The sequence below is a fragment of the Asparagus officinalis genome, chromosome 4, assembly GCF_001876935.1.
Source record: "Asparagus officinalis chromosome 4, Aspof.V1, whole genome shotgun sequence".
Classification (NCBI taxonomy): Eukaryota; Viridiplantae; Streptophyta; class Magnoliopsida; order Asparagales; family Asparagaceae; genus Asparagus; species Asparagus officinalis.
The window spans coordinates 24,255,003-24,282,725 of record NC_033797.1 but is presented as its reverse complement, the minus strand read 5'-3'; the positions used below and the strand labels follow the sequence as shown (position 1 = coordinate 24,282,725).

The following is a 27,723-nucleotide window of genomic DNA, read 5'->3' as shown; positions in this document are numbered from 1 at the left end:
ACAACTACGAGATCAGGAACATGGTAGTTAAGGCTACGAGTAAGGTGTGTAGTGACAGTCAATGAGGGTAAATGTGGAGAAAAGAACCTCTATGTGGTAGAAGGAATGTAATTTGATCATGGCTATATCTCCCCCTAGGGCCCCTACTTCGTAACTGACAGTGAAAAGATACCAGTTGAACATGAGAATGGCAAGGTCTGTTGTTAAAGATCTTCTTAAATTGGTGTTGTGACATGGTTTTATTATTTTTTATGTATGTTTTCTTATGACTATTGACATGAAGTCAGTTGATCTTTTCGTCAAATTTTCTTTTCAGTTGTCTTCTTGTTGACAAGAAAATTACAAATGCAAGAGATATGATCAATGTTTTGGATGATGCCACAAGGGGTGGTTATCTTATCTTGACAATTGCTGAAGACATTGAGCGGGAAGCTCTTGCCACCTTTGTCTTAAATAAATTGAGAGGGCCCTGCAGGATTGCTGCTCTTAAAGTGCCTGGATTTGGGGAGTGAAAAAGTCAATATCTTGATGACACGAAGTGAAGGTTGTACTATTTTATTTTTGCAGCCTTTACTTTCAATCTCCGTCTAATCTGAATTTGAATTTCTCTCCTTTTTTTTAATTATTTGTTGGATGATCTGTAATCAGAGATGAGGTTGAACTAACAAGGCGAAAGCTAAAGTGGTGCCTACTAAAGACTCAACTACCATAGTTGGTGACGGTAGCACCTAAGAAGAAGTAACTAAACGAGTTGGACAGATCTGAAAATTGATAGAGGTGCATAATCAATGACTTGGTCACATATACAGAGGATGATTTTAGATATCTTTGTGAGAATGTTCTCATCTGTTTCTTTACTCAAGCCGCTGAACATGAATACGAAGGAAAAGTAAATAAGAGAATTGTTAGAATAAGTTTATTGGGTATTGGGTTAATGGGCTGTGACCCGTTAACCATACTCCTCCTTGTATGCATATATATATGTATTCTTAACTATCTTAATGACTCAATTGATTAGGGTTTTTGATCATTCAACATGGTATCAGAGCGATACCCTCCAAACCCTAACCCTTGTTCTTAAAAAAAAAAAAAGTACTAACCTTCTCTGCTCTCCTCCGCTCCGCAACCAGACTTCACCACCCTCGACGACGGTGCCGGAGTCTCTTCGAGCTGCTCACCACCGCCCTGCCTTTAGTTCTCATCGCCGCCATAAAAAAAAAGGGGAAGAAACTGATCGGAACCCTAAAGGACAAGCGGATCGCTCACCACCGTCCTGCCCTTTGTTCTCGTCGTCCTAAGCATCCTCGTCTGCAGCATATTTCTCAACAAGTGGGCGGAAGACACGATCAGAGAGGAGAGCCTTGTCGGTAAGAAGATAAAGAAGGTCAACTGCCCTCTTTTATCTTTTAAAGGCCGACTGCCTTTTGTTTCATTAAAAAAAAGGGGGGGGGGGAATGAGGGTTTTGGGAACCACGGTAAAGTTAAATGGCACAAACTATCTTCTTTGGGCACATGCCTTTCGTATTTTCATTGGTGCTCAGAACAAATTAAATCATCTTCTGGCATCTCCGCCCCTCACTACAGATCCTACCTACAGTTCATGGCTATCGTCTGATTATTGTGTTATGACTTGGCTTCTAAACAGTATGGAAGCACAGATCAGTAGCAGTGTTATGTTCTTAACCACTGCGAAGGAGATGTGGGACAGCCTGAAGATTATGTACGGGAATGAGAAGAATGTTTCCCGTGTATTTGAGATCTATGAGCGACTGTTTGCACTGAAACAGGGAGATAGATCAGTTCCTGAGTTCTTTGGTGAGTTGAAGGGACTGATAGACGAACTGGAGATGCATCAGCCTGCAGTAGCTGATGCAGCGACGCTGTTGGGATATCGCCGTGACCTGGCGGTGTCCAAGTTTCTTTCTGGATTGCACCCTACCTTACAGTCCCAGGTGAGGGGACAGATATTGGGTGGAGATATCATTCCTTCACTAACTGCTACATTCTCCAGAGTTATGCAGGTCTCTGCTGGTGTTACTTCTACCACTGCACCGTCTCCACCTTCAGTTCATCAGTCTGCCATGTTCTCTAGTCGAGGCAGAGGCCGCGGTCGTGGTCGCGGTCGTGGTCGTGATTCAGGGGGAGGACGTGGTTCCTTTAGTGGGAGACATGATGATTCTGATAGGGGCTCACGTCAGTGTAGTCACTGTGGGAGGACCAATCATGTTTCTGAGAAGTGCTAGGAAAAGTTTGGTCGTTCTCAGTGGGCTCAGGTCGCTGACGCCGAGTCGACTCGCTCGTCTATTTCTGCTACTACTTCTGGTGGTCCAGCTGCTACTGCTACCACTGTTCAGATTTCTCAGGCAGATTATGAGCGATTACGCCAGCTAGAGCTCTCTCAGAACAGTCATTCTGCTACTCATGCATCCTCTTCAGGTATGGATGCTTATATAGCTTCTCCTCACAAATCCTGGGTATTAGATTCTGGAGCCTCATCCCATATGACAGGTATAAAGGATCACTTTGTATCTTTACATCTTTCTAATAAGTTTCCCTCTATCCGCATTGCTGATGGTACTCTTTCTCCAGTTCATGGTGATGGAGTAGTTCATGCTACTTCCTCTTTGAAACTATCTGATGTGTTATATGTTCTTAAATTTCCTGTTAGCTTATTATCCATTAGCAAGTTTACAAAGCACAATAACTGTAAAGTCACCTTCTTTCCCTCTTATTGTGTTTTTCAGGACCTAGCAACTGGGATGACGATTGGTTCGGGGCATGAGAGAGGAGATATGTACTATTTGGACGATAGTGTGTCAGATACTGGTCTTGTTGCATCACAGCCTGACTCTACCTTACTGTGGCACTGGCGTCTAGGTCATCCTTCACTGCAAAAGCTTAGATCGGTAGTTTCTATTCAGCCTTCTGTTTCTTCATTAGGTTGTGAGTCGTGTGAACTGGGTAAGCACCATCGTGTTACTTTTCAGAGTCGTGTCAATAAACGCAGTAGTGTTGCGTTTGAGTTGATTCATTCCGATGTTTGGGGTCCTTACCGTGTTTCCTCTGTGAAAGGTTTTCGATATTTCATTGTCTTTGTTGATGATTTCTCTCGCATGACTTGGTTATATTTGTTAAAAGAGAGGTCTGAGGTCTCGAATGTTATTGAACTTTTTCATAATGAAATAAAAACCCAGTTCTCTACTTCTGTTCGTATTCTTCGTACTGATAACGCTTTGGAATATATGAAAAATGATGTTACAAAATTTTGTGCACTTAATGGTATTATTCATCAGACTTCATGTTCTCACACTTCACAACAAAATGGAGTTGCTGAGAGAAAGCATAGACATATTCTAGATGTTGCTAGAACAATGATGATACATATGAATATTCCAAAGTATTTGTGGTCTGATGCTGTTCTAACTGCCTGTTATTTGATTAATCGCATGCCTTCCTCTGTTCTTGATGGTTTGATACCATTCCACTGTCTTTATCCTGCTAAAAAATGTTTTTCTGTGATTCCTCGAGTTTTTGGTTGTACGTGTTTTGTTCAGGATTTGACACCTGGTTTGGATAAATTGTCTTCTAGATCCATTAAGTGTGCTTTTGTTGGATACTCACGTACTCAAAAAGGGTATAGGTGCTATCATCCAAACACCAGGAGATATTTTGTTTCTGCTGATGTTACCTTCTTTGAGTCTGTCCCATACTTTTCTTCTGGTTCCACTACCTCTGTCAGTCCACAGGTACCTCTACCATCTCGTCTCACCCCATCCTTTCGTCAGTTTGCATTGTCCTTGTCCACTGTATCTATACCCAGGTCACATGAGGAAGCTATGTTAGTACCAGCCTGGAAGCAGGCTATGGATGAGGAGATGAATGCACTGCTTTCTAGAGGGACTTGGGATTTGGTCTCTCTTCCTACTGGAGCGACTGTGGTTGGTTGCAGATGGGTGTACACATTGAAATATCGTCCTGATGGATCTGTTGACCGATATAAAGCTCGCCTGGTTGCTAAAGGTTATACTCAGACATATGGCATCGACTATTTTGAGACTTTTTCTCCTGTTGCGCGTCTCAACTCCATCAGAATTCTTTTCTCTTTAGCTGTTAATATGGATTGGGCGATGCACCAACTAGATGTGAAGAATGCTTTCCTTTATGGTGATTTGGACGAGGAGGTTTATATGGAGCAACCTCCTGGGTATGTTGCTCAGGGGGAGAATATTATCTGCAGGCTGAGGAAGGCCATTTATGGGTTAAAACAAAGTCCACGAGCTTGGTTTGATAAATTCAGCAATGTTATTTCTAGTGTTGGTTTCCAACGTTGCCAGTCTGATCACTCTGTCTTTCTTCGACGCACAACTGGTTTGGTTATATATGTTGATGATATTCTACTGACTGGGAGTGATTCTGTTGCCTTAGCAGAAACTAAGGAGTATCTAAACCGTCATTTTATCACCAAGGACATGGGAAAGCCCAAGTATTTTCTTGGGATTGAAGTTGCATATCAAAAGCATGGCCTGTTGTTATCCCAAAGGAAGTATGTGCTAGATTTATTAGAAGAAACAGATCTCTTGGGATGCAAATCTGCAAGCACTCCAATGGAGGCAAATGTTGATTTGTGGCGTGATGATACTTCTTTACTAGATGATGCTGGACGATATAGGAGACTGATTGGGAAGCTAATCTATTTAACAGTTACCAGACCTGATATTACATTTGCAGTAGGTGTACTGAGCAGATTTATGCACAAACCTAGAGAGGTTCATTGGACAGCTGCTCTAAAGAGTTTGGCATATGTCAAGAGTTGTCCTGGTAAGGGATTGCTATATAAGAAGCATGGGCATATACTCACATTTCTGCTTTCTCTGATGCTGGCTACGCAGGAGATATGGGAGACCGAAAGTCAACCTCAGGATTCTGTACGTTTGTTGGAGGTAATCTTGTGACTTGGAGAAGTAAAAAACAAGATGTAGTATCACGGTCTAGTGCAGAAGCCGAATATAGAGCAATGGCTCACACTGCTTGTGAGATGGTTTGGCTACGAAAGTTTATGACAGAACTTGGTTTTGATCAGCCTGGACCCATGCCAATGCATTGTGACAACCAGTCTGCCATTTATATTGCACAGAATCCTGTGTTTCATGAAAGGACAAAACATATTAAAGTTGACTGTAATTTTGTTAGAGATGCTTGGGAGAAGAAGATAGTGTCTCTCATATTCACTCCATCCTCACAACAACTTGCTGATATTCTTACCAAGGCTACTTCTTCAAATGTGTTTTCTACTATATGTGACAAGCTGGGCATGATGGATATCTATGCTCCAGCTTGAGGGGGAGTGTTAGAATAAGTTTATTGGGTATTGGGTTAATGGGCTGTGACCCGTTAACCATACTCCTCCTTGTATGCATATATATATATATGTATTCTTAACTATCTTAATGACTCAATTGATTAGGGTTTTTGATCATTCAACAAGAATAGCGAAGCTCTCTGGTGGTGTTGCTGTTATTAAGGTTTGATCATTTGCCTGAAAATATATCTAACAATTAGGTTGTAACTTATAATAGATGTATTGGATTCTTTTTTGGAATACTAAAATTTTCTCAGGTTGGAGTACAAACAGTGATTGAGTTAAAAGAGAGGAAGCTGAGAGTGGAAGATGCATTGAGTGCTGCGAAGGTAAATTTTCTGGGAGGTCACTTTCCATTCTCTCGCTTTCTATGTGTAATGCATGCAGGTGTAGCAGGAACGGGAAGCGTGATTGTTTATGACCTGAGTTTTGATTCCTTTTATTTCTAAAAAATTACTGTCAAGGATGAAGTTGGAACTATATTCCTGCTTATAAAATCTTGCAATATAAATATTATCACACAAAAAAAACACTCTGAGTGAGAAACTTAGGTCTGTTGTCATTTTTTGTTTGGTGTGTGGGTGTGGGTGTGTGTTGGTGTCTTAGGGTTGGGAGTGTGGGGGGATAGTGTTAAGTGACAGTCTTGCATATTACTAGCAGATACTTGTTGGCATTTATGAACTAGCTGCTGTCGAGGTGGGTATTGTTGTGGGCTGTCATTGTACCCTTTTGAGGCTCATGTCGAAGGTTGATTCCATCAAGGAAACTCCGGAGAATGATTAGCAAAAGGTGATAGATACGACTGTGTTTCCTGCATATGGGATCTAAGATTTTGCCTCATTGCCTTAGATTGGGAGGTGGGGGGATTATTCCTCACTAGCTAAACTTCATTTTGGTCACTTCCTTCAGTATCTTCTTTTAATCATCACAAATAAAATAGAATGGTGACAATGACTCTTCTTTCTGTTTTCGAAAAACATATAGGTAGAAGCAGATATTGTCGAAAGGGCCTTGGGCTATCAATTGAAACTGATTGCGAAGGATGCCGCTGGAGTTGATGGAAGTGTTGTTACTGACAGGGTAAGTTTTTCTTTTCTGTCAAAACATATTTTCTTTGTTCATTGATCATTCTAGCTAGTGGCGTTGACTACTTGATCGTTTCTTTAGGTGCTGTCCAACTACAGCCCCAAATATGGTTATAATGCTGCACTGGAAAGTATGAGGATTTGATGGTTGCTGGGAGGGATGATCCTACAAAGGTATGAATTACTTATTTGCAGTGTAAACCATTTGTATGAAGACGTCATGTATACTTATTCTATTGAAACTTGAAAGTAACCATAACTAACAAATCTATTTACATAATGTTGTCTTTGAATTATGTCAATAGGGTAAGAACATAGTTCATCTTTATTCACACAGCTCCCTTGTGAAGATCGCTGAGTGTTCTTTTTTACGTTATTCTTTTCTGCTATCTATTTCTTCAAGATTTGTTGTTGTTATGGATTTGATCGTTGCTCATTCACAACTTCACATATTTCCAGGGTACTTGCCTGGAACTTGGACATTTGGTTCTAACATGACACACTGTGCGGGCACTTGATTCTTAAACTCAATCAGTCTATGTCTAAAAGCTGGTTTTCCTGATCAACCTTCCAAGAGTGGATAAAACACTCTTTAACCACCAAATTGACGGAGAGGATGATGGTAATTGTATTCGCAACTATTGATTCTAACGTCCTCGTTCTAATTGATCTAGTAAGGAAGTAACATGTTGTGGTATTCCTTAGTAGTGCTTTTGATGCATAAAATAGACCTTTGTTTGAGGAATTCAGGATAGTAGAGAAGCTGAACCTTCAAGTTGATTCATATCCTGTTTCTTTACAGCGCTAGTAAATATGCTTTTTCCTTGGTAACTGAGAGTCTGAGACTCCTGTGTTTCTTTTCCCTCTGTCTTCTAAAGATGAGCTTTTAGCTTTGATAGGCTATATAGAGGTTACATATAAATAGATAGAGAATATTGATTTAGCTGCTAAACTTTTGTCTTGCCGAGAGCACTACTATTAGACCGAGAACACTACTAGTCCCTCAGACTTGGGCAAAGAGAGGAGATTACCTCCTCCAAAGTGACATATTAAATCTTCAACCTGGATGCTTTGCCTTGCTCATCTATCAAGGCAAGGTGCAAGGTTCTGAGGCACTGACAAGAAGGGACTGCCGGGACCTCTCTGTCAATAGTTCACATCTCGTGGCTGGAATTTGAAGATCCTGCAAACTGCAGAGTTGGAGTTATCCTCTTCAACTGTGTCCATCTAGTTGTCTGCGCAAAATGTCTGGCTTTTAAAGGTATTGCTGTCTTCAGCTATGAATAGGCTGAGACGGGATCAGATCCCCCTAGATCCACACTCTGATAAAGAAGCAGGTATTTCAAATTTATGGACTGAAATCTGAACCTATGTTGTTCTTGGATCTATAAACCATTCACAATGCAGTAATTTCTTTAATTTGTTTTTGTCTAAAATTGAAAATTAGAGTTTACTTGCATTGTGCTGCTTAATCTCAATGAAGATTTTTGCTTGTTTCTTGAAATTTTGGGTACAAAAGATTCCAATTAAAGTAATTAAATTTTAGGTACACAAACAAAGAACTTCATTATTGTTATGTAATTTATTAGACTGCAGGACAAACATTGGTTTCTTCCTGGATGCCGGTGATACTATACAACAGTGTTTGAAAAAAATGTAATGGGCGACCATTAATTAAATCAATGAATAAGCATAAAAAGAAAAGCCAATGCTTCCTGTGTTTGGAGGAGGAGGAGTAATAATTTTAGCAGTAGTAATGATTTTGGTGTAAACAGTTTTAATATTTTAAAAAGGAATATTTACTGCATATCTAATTTACGTGACAAACAAATAGAAGAGGAATTTCTGCAAAGGAAGTTCATGTGTGATTAGTGCTGCCAATATTGGAGAAATAGGAGTAATAGAAGCCTCAGTATGAATGGAGGAGTACTAGATAATAAATTGAATATTCCAGTAACTGCTTGGAGGTGGTTTTGTCAGTAGCTTCAATTGATGGAGATCCTGCTAAGTTATGTGAAAAGATGGACCCATACAGACGACACAAAATTAGGAAAATCTTTATACTGACTTTCTGAGGTGTACACTTCAATGCATGATTAACAATAGTGTAAGCTTCAAGCAGGAGCGTAAATGGATATTTATAATCCTTTGTATGTGCAGCCTTTTAAGCAAATGCAAGAAGTAATAACTATCTGCACTATGTAATGTGCTCTCCATTTACTATCGACTTGTAAGCTTATGCATATTTTGTCATCTGCTTTATTTAGTTCACTCCGAATATATTTAATATACAATGTTTTTTATGTACTACTTAATCTATGAATTAATGATTATATTTGAATTTGGTACTTCAGGTTTTTATAATTTTTATTAGCTTATAGGCTTGTTATTTCTTAAAATTCTTTATGTACTATATGAATACTCTGGAATATTTTGGTATTATATGATCTTAGACAGCATCCCTTGGATTTGGATCTAGATTCTATTTTTATATAATTCATAGGACATCATAGAGTATTGGAGCTGCAGATAATTTTTTGAGATTCCGGATTCGGATTTCAGGGAATGTGCTATGTGTACAGTTCCGACCCCATCTTAATGGAAAGTATCATTAAGCTTAATAACTTATAGCTTTACCCTATAGGCTATGTGTCAAATTATGAATGCTATGCTTCAAAGCACAGTGAAACAAGCACTGGAGTGACTAGTGAGCTTTGTAAAACATTTCTATACACTATATTAAATTCATGAATGCATTAGTCAAACAGATTTAATGTGACCGGATCCCTTATTTTCGTTATTCGCGTCATTTATTGATTGGATGAGATTAAATGGATTGGGATCATAATCAGGACTTAGTGCAGTTTGAGTCTGGCCCTGTTCCTTGGTAGACTTAGCCTCCATCCTTTTCCTCTTGAATGTGTCCCCTTCGGTGGCTGGTTGCTTTTAAAATAGAAAAGGTTTGAACTTCGCTTCAGTTCCTGTGGAAAGATTCAATCTCCTTTCATGTCCAAACATTTATCTACCCGAGCCTCCTGAATGACATTGTTGCAGTCAGAATCATTCTCCTGTTAAAAGTCCCTCACTCATATCACTTGATATGTCATGGCAGTACTGTTTGCATCCATGCCATAACAAGGGAATTTGATGAAGTAATTGGCGACTGGATCTTTCTATTTTGTATGAATCCTGGCTGTGTAATACCATACTGAAAAGAGATTTACCAGAGCTGACTATCTTTTCTTTTCTTATCTTCTGAGGATGAAGGAAAGTTTACATCCTTGACAATCTCTCAGTAATGTTTGTTACCTGCATCAATATCTAAAATCATTTGCCTTCAATGAGAAGTGTGAATTGCAAACGTTTCACTTAGATTGCTTTAATTCATCTGATCTGTAATTACTTTAACAGATGCATTGTTGGTTGAGAGATTAAGGTTTTCATTGCTTGTCTTTGTAGGTTTCCTTTCTTGCTCTTCCCTTTAGTGTGTGTCTATCCTAATTGCAAGGCTAAGATTTTTTTTGTCCCCTTTCATTGCAAGAGCTATTGCAGAATATGCATTAGGAGAAACAATTGTTCTGGTGGGTGGCGATTTAGCAGTCAATCTTCAATATTTAAATTAGACTTGCAAGTGACTATTGTAGGATCTGACCCTAGTCCAACATTATCCCACACTTAGTGTTGTTGGGATTTATTTTATTATGCTGTTTTTATGGGATGCCAAATTTTCATCGCTATTCTTGATAGGGCAGACCTGACCATCTATTTTATGATAACCGACTTTTATCTTGATAATCTTAAAACAACAAGCAACCTTTTACACTTCTTATCTGGGATGTTGGTTTCTTTATTACATTACGACATTGCTTTACTTTTGGTTAAACAGAAGGAAAAATTATAGATGCTTGAAGGAATATACTATTACAGTCCTAAGTCGCTCCGATAAGGATCTGGATGCTTCTATTCTGTTGCTTTTCTGGACATTCTTTTATCTGATCTTGAAATCTCATAACTTTGAAATGTGAGGTCTCTACATTTAGCAGCACTTTCAAATTCTTTGATTTTGTATAACATTGGAGTTTTCCTAATTTGAACTTATATTGTTTGTACCCAAACATATGGATTTGCATATCACATGTAATGTAGATCTAAAACAAATTTGAATATCTAATTTACTAGGAAAACATCGTAAATAAACCTTAGCTCATCATCCTTCTCAAGCTCCACTTCATGACGAAAGATTGATCTATCTCTTGTTCTTCTCGTAACCGTGATACAGTTTGGTTCGTTGATTATTTAATGGGAAAATTACATTGAGAGTCTTGCTTTTAAGAATCCAATCAAGAAACCCTCCAGCCTTATTGCGCTAACTATAATAGCATTTGACGCAAGAAACATTTCAAAAGACCCCTTAACCCATGTAACTTTTTTATGTATTCAAAAATGTCCTTTCCTTCCTCATTTTCTTCCCTCCTTTTTTCCCTCTTTTTTCCTTCTCAGTTCTCCATGAACCAATGAACCTCTCTCATCTCTCCCCTCTAATCTCTCTCCTCTTCTTTCATTTTCACCCTCTCATCTCTCTTCTCTTCTATCATATTCAACCTCTCATCTCTCTCCCATTCTCTAACCTTCGACCTCTCTTGCCTCTCTTTTCCTCTCTCATTGTTCTCTTCCACCGCCGCCTTCACCTCTGTCGTTGCCTCTCTCAATATCACTGCCCCTCCTCCACATCTTTCTTCTTTTTCGTTCTTTATCATCCTCGCCTCGACCTTTCCTCCCCCTGCCCACCTCTTCCCACTCTTCTGTGGTCCCTCTTTCTCTCCATCGCCTCTACTCCTCCAATCTTTTCTTCACTACTTTTTATTTTATGGACTAGTAATATCACACTTAATACTTTAGCCTTGACTTTGTTTAAAAGAAAAAAGGAAAAAAATATATTTAATGCCTACGTTATGTGGCAAATAAAAAGTAGTTAAGTAAGCAAAAAAGTTACTATTTTTAGCGTTTTCATTTATAAAATTGTTAAGGGAGGTGAGGATAGGAGAAAGGAAGAGAGATAAATGGTGAGGAGATGTAGTGGTTGAGAATGGAGGATAAAAAGAAAACAGAGTTGTTGTTTATGTTTTTATTCAAAAAATATTGTCTTTGTTCATTAAATTGTTGCATTTGTTTATTAAATTGTTACATTTGATTTTTCTGAATTCTATGCTATGAAATTGTTTATTGTTTTTTTATAATATTGTTATTTGTCATACATAATAAGTTACGATCGTTCATAAAATATTATTTATTGTACATAATATGTTACCTTTATTTTTTAAATGATTACTTTTGTTTATAAAATTTTTATCCATATTGATTTAACTATTCTCTTTTTGTTTGTCTAAACCTACATTTTAAAACATTATTTTTATTCATAAATTATTGTATTTGTTCATAAATAAGTTATTTCGTTAATAAAACTTGTCAATACCTTTCATAAAATGGTCACTTATATTCGTAAGATTCTTACATGTATAGATTAAAATGTTACCTTTTTTTATTTCCTGTAGACTAACGTTATAAAAATTCATATTAATTCATAACCGGGATGATGATATGACGTCACATTACATAGGTATTTATACTTGTTAATAAGTAGTGTATAAATATTGGCTGATATATCAGATTCAACAACCCATAATAATATTTGTACATTTATATCGTTTTCTGTTTTTTAGAAATTTTCTGATATATTGGTCGATATTTGATATATCCCGATACCTACAATGTCGATCGATATTGGAACTTTTTTGTTAGGTTTTTTGGTTTTGGTTTTGATTTTGGGTTTGGGTTTGGGTTTCCAACTCTATCAAAATACCAAATTAAACTAGCTTGTTGCTTCAAAATCACAATCGATCTCTCAAAAATCCTAATCCTTAGAATTTTGGTGCTCACCCCTCTCTCGCAACTTCCTCTCTCCTCTGTCTTGCTCTCTAAGCTCCCTCTTATCTTTCCACCCTCTCTTCTTTGTCCCTCTACCCCCTTTCTCCTACCCTCCTTCCTCTCTTTCACTCTCTCAGCTCTCTTTCTCTCTCAGTCTCTCTCCTCTCTTTTGTCGTCCTCTCTCTGCCCCCTCTCTTGTTTGTCCATCTCCCCCTCTCTTCCTCCACCCCTTTCTCTATCTCTCTATCTCTCTCTAATCTCTCTCTACGTCTCTTTTAAATGTTATGTACTTTAAAAGTTTCATGATGCAATCGAGAAGAAAGTTTCTACAAACTGCTAGTCATACTAAAGATATATCATGAATTTTGTATTTAGAATTTATTAAATATGTTTAGATTACATATTAGAATATTATATTATGTATGAAGATTATCCGATATGACACACTGATATTTATTACATGTCCCGATATATCCCCCATGTTTGCAATCCGATATGGATTTTTGTCGTCCGATATTTACGTAATCTCCGATATTTAAAACAATGTTCATAAGTCATATTACATAGGTATTTTACTATTCAAAGGATTATTTTAGTCGCAAGACATTAAACACAAAAAACTCTTCAATTTGATAAAGTGTAACCCAATGAAAAGTCCCCTCAAATTTTCTGTTTGTGCATACAAACAGAAACTTCAAGTTCAACATTTTACACTGACAACAAAGAAAAAGAGAGCTGGGGGTGGAGGAGAGGCGGCGAAGGAAAATAAGGAACGAAGGAGAGTGGGGTATACGCTGAAGGAGAGAAAGGAGAGACGGGAGGAGAGGTGGACAAGGAGGAGAAGATGTCACGGTGGAAGAGAATGATAGACCAAGAATAAGAGGAATGAGGAGGAGTAGGTGGAGGAGTAGGGGAGGCGGTGGAAGATAGGTTGCCGCGTTGAAAGAGAAGCAACAATGGGGAGAAGATGACGGTGGAGTAGGATGTGAGAAGGCTAGAAAGAAGGAAAGAGAGAGAGGGGTTGAAGATGAGAAACATATATGGGTTTGTGGAAAAAATGAGAAAGAAAAAGATAAAACAAAGGGAGACGAAAAAAATAACAAAAAAATAGAGAAGATTATAGAGGAGGGAGGTGAGAAGGTTATGAAAGGAGAAGAAAAGGGGGAAAAGGGAGATTGAAGAAGGAAGGAGAGGAGAGAGATGAGAGAGGTTGAAGATGAGAGGAGAGGAGAGAGATGGGAGAGCACATGTTCCTGGAGAAAATGATAAGGAAAAAATAGGGGAGAAAATGAAGAAGGAGAGGGCATTTTTGGAATACTTAAAAAAGTCATATGGGATAAGGGTCCTTTGAAAGGTCTTTTAGGTTAAAGGTTTTTTTAGTTAGCCAAAAAAGATTAAGGTGTTTCTTGATTGGATTCTTAAAAGTGAGGCTTCCAATGTAATTTTCCCTTATTTAATTCTAAAGCTTCTCTGGTTTCTAACTTGGAAGGGATGTGATAAAAAAGATATTGTTGCAAATACCTATATCAAGAAAACCCTTTTTGTTCTTAGAAATAACCAATTCAAAGAGGAAAGACACTCAATAACCTTGGTAAACATGCAAATGTTGCTTAAACTAATTGTAGTTTAACAAAGCCGGTAACTGAGTACAGAACTAAATTAAAAATATCAATTCTTGTAGATTAGTCAAGAAAATTACATGTATAGCTATATATGATTGTTATAGGTCTTTAATTTACCTATATAATTTTCTTTTACATGAAACTTGTGTAAGCAGTCTAGTTTTTCTACCATTTGGCTATAGATTCAAAATGATATTTAGTTCTCGAAGATGAATTTTACTTTTTTAGCGAGTCTTATCGTCTTATACATTAATATTGACTCTTTCCTACATTAAAATTATATGTTTTCTCCTTAGAAATGTCAATCGTATTTGAATGTCACCAACTCAAAGAGTTGGGCACTTTTAGAAAGTTTAATAAAATGTTCTACTAGCAAAACTAAGTTTTGTGCCAATGGGGTTCTGTGGCATCTTGATGGTGTCCCTGGTATCTGACATCTTTTTTTTGGTGATTTAGCATTAGAGCCAAAAATCTACTCTTCGTTTGAAAATCAAACTAAGTTATGATAGTTATGCTTTTAAAAAAAATAAATCAGTGAAAGTGCTTCCAACATCAATTATTTAAAAGATTAAGTACTTGTTTCCAATGGTCATTTCCAAAAGGGTACGACAAAATCGATGGATATCAGAGAGGATGTCTTTCTCTTTTATATGTCTTGATACTAAAGCTATCAAGTTATTCTGGCTCATTCTCTAAAAAGCAAAGAATGAGTTGATGAAGAGAAGTGCTCTGTTGTAGCCTGTAAGCCAATTTCATGATTGCTGTTAATCAGATATTGGCTAGATATGTCTCTATCTGGATATATGTCCTATGTTCTGCATATTAAATCTTTGACATATTTAGTAACTTTCATATATGTAATAAACATGTACTTTGGTGAAAAAAGATCTTTAGAATTATTCACTTATATAAAGCCAATATAGCCATGATAGGTTTTTGTGTATTTCGGTGTAGAAAAATGAGACGCTGAGCTACTCTATGTTGAAGAGCCCAAGCTCTATTCCTTTTATAAAATTGTGCATTTATTAAAATCTTAGCATATGTACGAGGTGGAAACACATTTTCCTAAATGAGTTACCAAGAGATAGATTAGTGGTGGGCCCACCCTGCTAGTCGCATCGGATGAGATGGATCTCACCGCTCCTATCTATCTCTTGAAAACTTATTTTGGTAAATAATTTAGATTTAATCTAACAAAATAAATTTAAAACTACGTTTTATGCAATTGATTTATTGGATCCACTCCATTCATTTCAATTTATATATTTTGGATTGTATAGAAACAAAAAATTAGGCATATTTTATTATAGTTACTCATGCATCAAGTGATTATAAAATTAACGATTTTACGACAATATAACTAAAGAGACAATGAAAAATATGTGTTGGAAGTATTGAAATATAATGATTTTCATTTTATAGATGTTTTGAGACATTTAGACCACAATGAATGGAGTAGATGATCGATTGCAATAGTCTAATCCATACATCAAGAGGTGTTTTCTTGGATTAAGTATATAAGGTGGCACCTTACATCCGTCATATGTCATATGAGGAGATTCTCTCATATATAATGTTGTAGCCCAATCACATTCAAAGTGTGGTTATTAGTTTTTCTCGCTCCTCCTTTATTAACTAGGTGGAAAATGTGCTACATCATTGTTATATGAGGGTGGTCCCCCCATTTGAATGAGTGGAGGATAATATTCCACCTCACTACCAAGCACAAATTTTGTGCTTGGTACCAAGCTTACCCATATTCCTCTACATATATATGTATGTATATATATATACATATTATTGTATTTATTCTAGTGTCATATTATTGTGTTCCAGTATGCATGCTTCTTAGGTCGGACATCATGGTCTGGCCATCTCTTCTGCTAGATGTTTTCGCTAGAGTTATCCTTTAAGAACTGGTCGTTTCAATCCAATTTGATTTGTGGTTGCATCTATAAGCAAATTTTTTCTGGGGATAAACTTCGCACTGGTAACTGGTATAACACAATAGATTTTTATGTGTAGCGGCGCCTTATTAGGCAACTTGAAGCAACTTGCTCGTGGGAAGGAATAGAAGTACCCAATTTCTTTTTTATAATTAACTTGGATTCTTTTTCTTCAGTTATTGTCTCATTTAGCTTCCAACTGTTCAATAATCATCTATTGTTTGTTGCCTCTTAAGAGTTATCAGCCTTATCTCTCCTTTCCTTTTTTAACGAAAGTACCTATTGTAGTCATCATCCTTATAGCTTCTTTCTCAATGACAACCCAAAATTTATTTTGCGGTCTATGAATACAATTGTTTTCCTATCTATGAAACCATGAACCTAAAGTTTAAGGGTGTGTTTGACAACTTCACAATAATCCGCTTAAAGCCTTAACCAAGTTATGATTGAACAAAGATGGGGATGGTTCAAAGATAACCTAGATGAGGGATCTTTTTTAACTAAAAAAACCTAGTCCAATCTTGTACAAGTTTTCGCCAAACACATTTTAAGCCCTTATCCAAGTTAGTGCCCTTATCCAAATTAGCTGTTGAGTTGTCAAATAAGCCCTAAGTTTGTAATATATAAGGCCATATCACTATATCAGTAAACCAATATGGGCTAATTCATCAGCTTACGAGTGCTCATTCTAACAAGATGGGGATGATTCAAAGATTTAAGGTCATTTCTTCTCCCTTTGCTAAATTTATCCCATCAACTATTTCATATGTGACTATGGGCCGAACCTCACCCACAATCGACCCAAAAGGAAATGACCTTTCCATCCATCTGGGGTAAGAAAATCAATATGCGAAAAAATAAAGGTAAATGAATTTATAATTACCACTGTTTAGCTTTCAATAGCAGTGTATGTCCATACACTGATAAGGGATGTATGGATTATCGAGAAGAGAGGAGCCGCGGTGGTCCCCCCTGAATCCTCAAAGTTGAAACTATGCTAGAGCCAGTGCAAGGGCAAACACTTTGTGGCTTATTATAAATTGTCACACTAAATTCTCCTATAATGTAGCTCTAAAAATCTGATGGCTAAATAATGTATGTTTAAATTTAATTTGCAACTTAATCCTGTGTACTTAACTGCTAAAAGTGTGAATTCATGTAAACAAATATGAAGAAACATTCATGTTTTCCTTCACCTTCATACTTACGTGAATTGACTGGCTAGGGTGAGAATTCAGCCGATCCTAACACAGTGTCATATTTGGGCTAGGTCATATGCTTAAAGTATAAGGCTTCTGTCCCAACCTTGTGGGCTTAGGTTCATCCTTGTTATTCATGAAGATAGCAATTCAATGTGTCGAAAGAAATTTTGAAGTGAATTATTACCAGGAGGTTGTCAAATAAATATATGATATTTTCAAAACTAATTAAAAAACATATATTATTAAGAACGCCAAGATAAAAAAGATAGCACTAAACTCCAAAAGAACAAAATAGCAACGTTAATTTTAACAATAACTCCAAACATATAAAGAGACCTTGCAAAGGTTGAGAGGGTTCACTTGGGCTATTGGGTGTTGGGAAATTATTCAGATTCCCCTATTACCAGATTTAAGAGAGCGAAATAAATGCAAAAAAAAAAGGACACGCAAGATTTATGTGGTTCGGCACAAACTTGCCTACGTTCACGGGCTGCTGCAGATCTTTCACTAAAGGGGAGAAATTTTACAAACCACTCTCAAAGTTTTTCACACTCAAACTCACAACTCAATCTCACTCTGAAAATTGCTCACAATTTTCTCTCACAAGGACTTTTCTCTAAGCTTTTTTTCTCTCTCTTACTCTTCTATAAGAGGAGTTATTTCTGGGATGAGATTTTTCTTAAGGATTTGAGGTCTATTAGTGTTTGGAAAAATACTATGCACTAATATTTTATCCGCGGTGGGGCCCGTCTACATTTTTTCTTTGCTCTGGGGCCCGCTTCTCTCATCTTTCGGTGGCTTTTCTATTTTGTTAAAAATGGCTGCCTCCTGTCGGTGGCTGAAATATTTTATCAACAATCTCCCACTTAAAGACTGATTTTAATCTGTCTTCACACCTCGATCTATGCAGCAGTTCTTCTCCAGTCTTGATATTATTACAGGCCAACTGAAGTTGACACAGCTTCAGTTTGTCAGTAGTCACCGTCTTTGTCAGCATGTCTGTCGGATTTTAAGCTCCACTGATCTTTTCAAGTTTCAAAACTCCATCTTCCAGAAGTGATCGGATAAAATGATACCGCATCTGTATGTGTTTTGTTCTGGAATGAAAATACGGATTCTTCGCTAGATGAATAGCACTTTGACTGTCGCAATATAAGACATTGTCTTCTTGTTTCTTGCCTAACTCATCCAAGAAACTTTGAAGCCAAATCATTTTCTTGCTGGCTTCTGTAATAGCGACATATTCTGCTTCAGTTGTGGAGAGAGCAACTATCTTCTGCAGTTGAGAAATCCAACTCACTATAGTACCTCCTAAGGTATAGACATACCCTGTAGTGTTCTTTCTAATATCAACATTTCCTGTGGTACCCCGTAGATATCTGAGTATCCATTTGACTGCTTCCCAGTGTATCTTGCCCGGATCATTCATGTACCTGCTAACAGTTCCCACTGCTTGAGCAATATCTGGTCTTGTACAAACCATGACATACATCAGATTTCCAATAGCTGAGGCGTACGAGACCTTCACCATGTGTGCACGCTTCCTCTGTCTTCGGTGACTGTTCTTTAGAAAGTCTGAAATGAACACCTAAAGGTGTACCCACTGGTTTCACATCTTGCATGTTAAACCTGGAAAGTACTTTGTTGATGTACTCAGCTTGTGATAACATCAAAGTCTTAGACTTCGTGTCTTTCTTGATCCTCATTCCAAGAATCTGCTTTGCAGCGTCAAGATCTTTCATTGCGAACTGCTTTGACAATTTTTGCTTTAAATTTGTAATATCTTGCAGATCTGAACCTGCAACGAGCATGTCATCAACGTATAACAATAAAATAATAAAGTTATTGTCAAACCTTTTGATATAGCAACAATGGTCTGCTTGGCATCTAGTGAAACCGTTGCTACCCTCATAAAGCTATCAAACTTCTTTTGTACCACTACCTGGTTTAATCCATACAAGCTCTTTTTTAACTGGCATACTAGATTTTCCTTGCCTGCCTTTATGAAGTCTTCTGGTTGCTTCATATAAATCTCCTCCTCCAAATCACCATGAAGGAAAGCTTCCTTTTGTTGAAAGCCTTTGACAACCAACCTTGCCTTGTAGCGCTTGTTCCCATCATGTTCTTCTTTGATCCTGTAAATCCACTTGTTATGAAGAGCTTTCTTACCTGGTGATAATTCAGCTAAGTCCCACGTCTGATTTGACATAAACGAGTCCATCTCATCTTGCATAGCAGACTCCTACTTGATTGAATCCTTCACCTGCATTGCTTCATCATAACACTTCGGTTCACCACTGTCAGTCAGCAACAGGTAGTGCAAAGAAGGCGAATAACGCTGGGTTGGCTTAGGAATTCTGGAGGAGCGTCTCACTTCTGGCGTGCTTGGTTCTTCTTGAACTGCTTCAGGGCTAGTTTGAACATCATTTTCAGAAATCTCCTCAAATTCAGCAAATTCCTTTGTTTCAGCTTTTGTACTGGAGCTTCTTGATTCTGTAGTTGATCTGTCTTTGTACATCATATTCTCATTGAATATGACATCTCTGCTTCTGATGATCTTCCGATTTTTATTGTCCCAAAATCGGTAACCAAACTCATAACCACCATAACCAACAAAAACACATTTGTTAGATTTGGCATCAAGTTTACTTCTTTCAGCAGAATCTATATGTATATAAGAGATACAACCAAAAATTCTTAAATGCGAAAGGTTTACCTTTTATCTACTCTAAGCTTCTTTCGGTATTCCACCATCCAAGGGAACTGAGGGTCCGCGGTTGATTAGGTAGGTTGCGGTATTGATAGCTTCAGCTCATAGAAACTTGGGCAAGCCGGCATGTAATCTCATGCTTCAGGCACGTTCATTCAAAGTTCTGTTCATACGTTCCGTTACGTCATTCTGTTGCGATGTCATGGGAACTGTTTTCTCCATCTTGATTCCGTTGTTTGCGTAAAATTCTTTGAATCTACCGTCTTTGTACTCTCCTCCGTTGTCTGACCTTAACCGCTTTATCTTCAAACCAGTTTTATTTTTCACCATGGTCTTCTATTTTCTGAAGGTATCAAAGACTTCTGATTTCTTCTTCTGAAAATAGACCCACACATTCCTTGTAGAATCATCAATGAATGTGACATAGTATAGTGAGCCTACTAGGGATGAAACTGGAGATGACCCCCATACATTGGTATGAATCAATTCTAACTTTTCTGCCCTAGGTGTCTTACCAATCTTTGTAAAACTGACTTTTTTCTGTTTGCCAAAGATGCAATCCTCGCATAGGCCGACATCTATATTCTTCAGATCCGACAGCTTCCCTTTTGACAGAAGTGTCTTCATCTCTTTCTCGCTCATATGGTCAAGCCTTTGGTATCATAGGTTTGATTTTCCATCTGCATCTGTTACTGCAATGATATTCTCTAAGGAGGGGGGGGGTTAGTCACCTAGAACTTAAAATTAGAACTGAGATAATCCGTGGGATAAAATTTTAAGGTGTTAGTCACATAGAATTAAGAAATGGGATATTATTTTGTAGTGTTAGTCAAGTAGAACTTTTGTAGAACTAGAACTGTATTATTTTTTTGGTGCGTTAGTCAAGTAGAATTCTAGTAGAATTAGAATTGGGATAATTTCTCATAATTATCCCATTAATTATCCTACCTATATATAGAAGCATGAGTTCACCTCTCTCAAATTATCCTACAATTGAAAAGAAACAACAATCGGAAAAAAGTGAAATACCTAGAACAACGTTCCGCCTCCCTCCCTATCGGTTAATTTCTTCTCCTCTCTTCTCTCCGATCCTCTTCCCTTCGAAGAATAGCACTTATAGTGCATCATCTCCGTGGTGTCATCTTCTCCGACTTCATCAACCCCTCCGGCGTCGTCCACGAACTCAGGTACGTACCACCGTAACAACGATCAGACCTTTACAGTGCTTTGAATTTTAAACAACGATTATATACGATTTTGACAAGATTAATGTGGATATCTTATGGTTAAACAATGATCTAGCGATGGCATAAGTATATAGTGGTTTGGATTTTGATTTTTTTTATTTGGGTAAAAGAGCAAAATTGTCTATTTTCATCAAGTGTGTGCACATGAGCCATCAAAACTTAGCCTGTGATAGCCATTGCCTTTTTTTCAAAAGCTTGTAGGTACTTGGATTTCTTCATTTTTTAACCAGATCGAAAAAAACTATCCTGCCCAATTAGAATTTGTAATGATAACTCATCCATAGTTTCAACCTTCTATTTGCATCGGTAGTCTAGACTAATACAAGAAAATTGTAGTGAATGATCATGTACATATTATTAATTAGATGTAAACGTAGTTCTATTTTAACCCAAGAAGTTGTTCATTGACAACTCACGGAGTTGGGCCATGAAATTAGCCATATAACTTAATTAATTTTGTGTACACATGCATTTCCCTTCTATTTTTATTTAGTTGTAAAATATTTTATTATTTGAGATGAATAATGATGTTTTATTGCATTATATTTTATAGTTATTACTAGACTAATCAATTGCTTATCAATCTTATATTATTTTTAATATACAATTATTAATAATAGTAATTTATACCCACTATTACCCCCATCAAATTATCCTACCAAATTATGCAACTTCATAATATTATTCACTATTATCCCACCAAATTATCCTATTAAATTATCTCATTCAAGAATTATCCATCATTGTTCTACTAAATTATCCCAGTGTTAAAAAATTATCCTACTTTACCAATTATCTCAGTTCTACTTAAAAAGTTCTAGGTGACTAACCTCCCCTAAGTTAGAGGTTATAGTACTATTTTTCTTACCTCGAGCAATGATGAGTGCTCCTTTGGTAATCTTCCATTCATGATCCGAGAAGGTTGTACAATAACCCTCTCCATTAAGCTGTCCCACAGAGATCAAATTTCTTCTAAGATCAGGAATATATCTCACTCATTGCAGCTTCCATGTGGTCTGATTTGACAATTTTAATCGGATGTCTCCCTTGCCAACAATCTTCAAGGTTTCATTATCTGCTAGATGTACCTTTCCGAAATCACCGCTGACGTTGTTCTCCATGATTTCTCGGCATGGGGTGGAATGGAAGGATGTCCCTGAATCAAGAATCCATGATTCAATCGGACTGTTGACTCTTAGAATCATAGCATCACCTCCTTCCTCGATCACGTTGGCAGACTCCTGTGCGTCGGTATTTTTCTTCGGTGCCCGGCACTCCCTCTTGAAATAACCCTTCTTGTCACAATTGTAGCACTTGAAATCTTTCTTTCCCGATCTAGATTTGCTTGTTCTAGATTTTAATCTGCTGTGATTTGAACTTCTTTCTGAAGTTCTTCCCCTAGATTCCGTGTGTAAAGCTGAGGAGGTTGAAGCTTTACCTGATTCTCTCTGCCGAATTTCTTCACTAAGAACCAGATCACGAACGTCATCGAACTTCAACTTGTTACTTCCCGATGAGCTACTTACAGCTGTGACTGTAGCGTTCCAGCTTTCTGGTAGAGAAGAAAGAAGTATCAATGCTCTTACTTCTTCATCAAATTCAATCCCAACTGAACTCAACTGGGTTGTGACTATGTTGAGTTCATTGAGATGTTGAGCTGTAGATGCGCCTTCCGACATTCGCAAATTGATTAGCCGCCTCATCAAGTGAATTTTGTTTGAGGCAGAGGGCTTCTCATACATGCTGTAGAGAGCCGTCATAAGACCCGCCGTGGTATTTTCTTTTGCTATGTTAAAGGCAACGTTGCGGGATAGCGTCAATCGGATAACTCCAAGGGCTTGTCTGTCGAGGAGAGCCTACTCTTCATCCTTTATGTCATCTGGCTTACTTCCTGAGAGGTTGATACAGCTTTTTCTGGTACAGATAATCTTCAATCTGCATCTTCCAAAAGCCAAAGTCCGCACAATCGAACTTTTCAATTTTAACCTTCCCTTCATCTGCAGCCATCGCTCCCACTCGAATCTGGCTTCCTCTAGATTGTTTTTGACAATTTTTGCGAACCACCGTGTATTAAGACACCTCTCCCGACAAGTCGGTATCGCCGGTAAAATTTTACTATTCACAAAATTCACTATTTACGTGAATAGTAATCTCACAGAAAATTGTCAGACGTCACAACCAGTGCTCTGATACCAGTTGTTGGGAAATTATTCAGATTTCCCTATTACCAGATTTAAGAGAGCGAAATAAATGCGCAAAAAAAGGGGACACGCAAGATTTATGTGGTTCGGCACAAACTTGCCTACGTCCACGGGCTGCTGCAGATCTTTCACTAAAGGGGAGAAATTTTACAAACCACTCAAAGTTTTTCACACTCAAACTCACAACCCAATCTCACTTTGAAAATTGCTCACAATTTTCTCTCACAAGGACTTTTCTCTAAGCCTTTCTTTTCTCTCTCTTACTTTTCTATAAGAGGAGTTGTTTTTGGGATGAGATTTTCCTTAAGGGTTTGAGGTCTATTTATAGTATTTGGGAAAACACTATGCACTAATATTTTATCCGCGGTGGGGCCCGTCTACATTTTTTCTTTGCTCTGGGGTCCGCTTCTCTCATCTTTCGGTGGCTTTTCCATTTTGTCAAAAATGGCTGCCCCCTTTCGGTGGCTGAAATATTTGACCAACATTGGGTTAGTTAGAAAATGAACAAAAACTTCATTAGCTTGAGTCATTGAGAGGATGGATTCAAGAGGGCCTCCAAATAATCCTGTCAAACCTGGGCAATGAAGGCTCTGTTTTAGGCAGACCCTGGAATCTGATGAGCCTATAAGTTTACTTAAATCTAATTTTAGGGTGCCTGGGACAGGTGTCATGGCCCCTTGAGGGTGATCCTAACTTACTATCATCCCTAGTTACTTCATTTCCAGCCAACTGAACCTGAGATGTTGAAAAACAAAACCTGGGCATTGATGAGGTTAGGCCTTGCCCGAGTTGGAATGCAATTACTATCTATCTGTATACATAATGGTATTTCATTGTTTCCGAATAATAATGAACTTTGTAGTTAATATATAGAAGTTAATTGTTGAAAGCAAATTCTGACTGTGGTTTTAAGTCTATTCTGGATTCTTGTTCAGGTCATCTGTTGTTTTCTATGGTTTCACATGTCTGGTTCATCTGATTGTGAATGAATTTATTATTATTTACTTATGTTAAAGGAAATACCTAATAGGGCACTGTTATACATAACCAAACACTCCGTCATTCCTCTTTCTTTTTCATTTTTCCCAGTGATACTCTGAATTTAGTAAGTGTGGGGAATTGTATCTTCCTTTTCTTCTAAAGCTTACCTCATTATTTTTTGTACGAAAAGCTAATGAAGGTCTTCTCTCATTGAACTCACTGCTATAGTTTTGCATGTCAGTGTGGCCTAATGAAAAAAATTGAACTATATGATAAAATTTGGTTTGGTGCTCATTATTGGTTGGCTGCTCATTATTGGTTAGCTGCATCGGTTGACACCATCAACTAATATTGGCTTAATACCTTAATATATGATATTGCATGTTTATTACATTATTCTCTAATGATATATGAGTTATTCTAATGTCTGGTATGAATTTTTTAGGGACTCTTAAACCAGATTACAAGCGCAAACCTTATGTGGATATGCGAGTAAATTGTGGAAATCTTCTGTATATGTTATAATTAAATAAAATAGGTGGAACTAAGTACTTTACATGCTGAGCCTGAGCATGATTTCAAGGAGGAAAGCTATATTTTATTATGATTTCTCACTGATCTAAAAGAAAATTGGATGAATCAAACATTCATGGAAACCCAACTGAATGCTTTCCGTCTTCTTTGACTTAAACCCTTGTTTTGCACCAAGAGCATTATTTTTGCTTCCGTGCATCATTATGATAAATTAAGTGCGAAGTAGGGTTCTGGATTACAGGTTTAGATGTAGTTGTGTGTGCTTATTTTGTGGCATGTGACACTTTATTAATATAATTTTCAATAGTCAGTTTGATCTCATTAGTCTCTCTTTGAAAGTATGATATAAAAGGTTAAAGTAATGTTTATTCTTTTGAGATCGTCTAGATGGATAAAGGGTTATAACATTGCTATAAAAGTGGAGTTGTAAGTTCTCTGCCCAGTTGCATGGGTTACCTAGTTTTGGATGTCAATTGTTTCTATTTGGCAGGTTTGTTATGGGGTAGAGCCCCTCCAGTTGAGTTTCACTTTTGTGTTTCAGAGATTGAAGACAATATAAAACCCTCTGGCCCATGCCCTAATCAGTTGCCAAGCAACAACTTAACCCATTTCTAGTTTCTTTTTTATTCTACTCTCTATTTCTCAACGTTTTCACCCTCTTTCTATATTTTGGTAAAATTACCGTTTTTCTCCTTTTGGGGTGCTTCTGCCTAATGATTTGGATTATATGTCAAGATTTCAAATTCTTCAAGAGCATCTCTTGTTGGGTACATTTGTCTCTAATATTTGTCTTCTGTCACATGCATGCACTCTTGGCCACATATATAGGAACATATCCTTATTACCAATTGTACTGTATTTATGATTAATCTCTCTCTCTCTCTCTCTCTCTCTCTCTCTCTCTTGTGACAGATTACATTAATTAGTTCGTGTATCAATTTAACATCTCTGCTTATTAATTTTTTCGTTGTGTGCATGCAAGATAGAAAATTTTAAAGAACCTTGCAGTGTGATACAGCAAGACTTTAAAGGACCTTACAGATATACGGATGCACCTAACACTTTATTTATTTCGCACTTATCTTTGGAATCACATTCTTCAATCAAATTGCAAATGACATTCTTATGTCTTTTTTGTCTGCAGCAGATTTATAGAAAAAGACTAACGCGCAAAGTTCATATCTAAAGTCATATTTCAGTGTAATCTGTATTGTGAGGAGTTGCAGAACCGGCAGCTACCCCATGTCAGCCTGTTTTGGATGCTTTCACTCGAGCAGATAATCACCTAATGAACTCAGCCCTTGGCGCATAAATACAACTGCAAAGCCCCAGGAAAAGAACAAAGGTGCCTATTGTTTTCCCATTTCTGTTAATTGTTTTGTAATTTTTAGAGTTTATTCTTCGATTCTGCATCACGAGTTTGTCACTACACAGAAATCTTCCGTTTCTGTCACTTGAACTTATAGATGGTGATCAAAGATATGGTTTGCCCCCCTATGCTTAGTTGCTTACTGCTGCCAAAAGGTAGAATTCAATGTCTTTGATATTGTTCTTTTGGAACCCAATAATCCAAATTGGAGTAGGAATAAGGACATTCATCCATGTGAATGCACTGGGTGTTGAGAATGACCACCACTAGTTAGTAAACACTTTTGAAGAGGGAAGAGGAGAGGAGTATGGATAGTGATGTCAATGAGCATTTTGAACAGGAGTGGCTTCCTGCTACTTTGGATTTGATATCTCTGTGTCTGTGGCTTTTTCCTCACGAGGGAGGGGGATCTGGCTCTGTTAATGCATGGTCATTCTCTGTCCATCCTTCTGTTCTTCCATGTACCAAACTCATCATTCTCTCTGAGAAAACTGCCTTCAAGTAGAGTGGTGTCCACAATACTAGATTTTGCTCTGGGAGAGAAAAGAGAGTAAATATAGGGGTATCACTACCTTTCCCCCCTACACATAAGCTTTTGCGCTGTTTGATACATCCTTTTTGAACTAAACCTTTGATACATCTTATCGTATCCATCCAGTCAAAATCATGCGGTCCATGTGCAATTTTTCATTAGTTTTGACTGCAAGAGCAAATTGTCGGGAATAAGGCCATGACACCATTGCATGTTGATTGAGACTCTACACCCGTTCGCTCTCCTCTTGCCTTTTCTTTTTATGGTGTGACATCTGTTCTTTCTTTAACCACGGGCGACGGGGTTTAATCATATCCCGAGGATGTGTTTGGCAACTACACGAAACGGGGTCAGGATTGATCGTAATGACCCCATTATTGAAAAAAAAAACTGTCTTTGGGAAAAACTGGTTAGTGTTTAGGCCAAGAAGTGACCTTTAAACTTGTTCGTCGTGGGAGCAACCTCCTGCTTTAACCCTAGACTAGGATAAAACTAGGTCATGATTGATCCTGACCCAGTATTTTAAGGGTTTGCTAAACATAACCTATTATGTTTTTCGCCCCCATAAATTTATGCAGTTTATTTTCCTAGATTGAGTTCTTTTTTTTTTGTTTTCCCTTGACTAACTTTTGTAAAGTTTTAGATGTCACAATTGGATAAGTATCAGTGGATGTTGCCGCTTGCCAAATGAATGCTGCTGGTTCTCTCAGAATCTAGGACCCTGAAGAAAGAAAAGATGATTAGCTCTCATTAGTCGTATCTCGGAAGAGTACGTGTTAAGACTTTGACTGCCATTCTTAAATTGAAAATAACTGTTTTGCTTATTGTTGACGAGTAGAAATCTGACACCAGATGGGGATTGTTGTGTTACAAAAGGTAAAACTTACTACAAGAATATTTCCAAACGCCATTAATCGCAAGGCAATGATTGTTACAGAATAGTTGGCCTTTTATCAAAGTCCATTTGTGGCCTAGTGCCTAGCTAAAAAGAGAGACCTATGTTTTCTGTT

The 27,723-nt window shown here is 37.5% G+C and overlaps 1 protein-coding gene across 1 annotated transcript; it reads left to right on the top strand.

The window, feature by feature from the left end:
• On the top strand, nt 21–27,723 carry LOC109838362 (ruBisCO large subunit-binding protein subunit beta, chloroplastic-like). The gene is made up of 12 exons (XM_020406813.1): nt 21–44; nt 139–195; nt 288–508; nt 752–777; nt 864–898; nt 5,484–5,522; nt 5,617–5,688; nt 6,344–6,439; nt 6,527–6,618; nt 6,904–7,066; nt 25,957–26,157; nt 27,357–27,723. The coding sequence occupies exons 1-9, from the start codon at nt 21–23 to the stop codon at nt 6,587–6,589; spliced, it is 633 nt and encodes a 210-aa protein (XP_020262402.1). The 3' UTR covers nt 6,590–6,618; nt 6,904–7,066; nt 25,957–26,157; nt 27,357–27,723.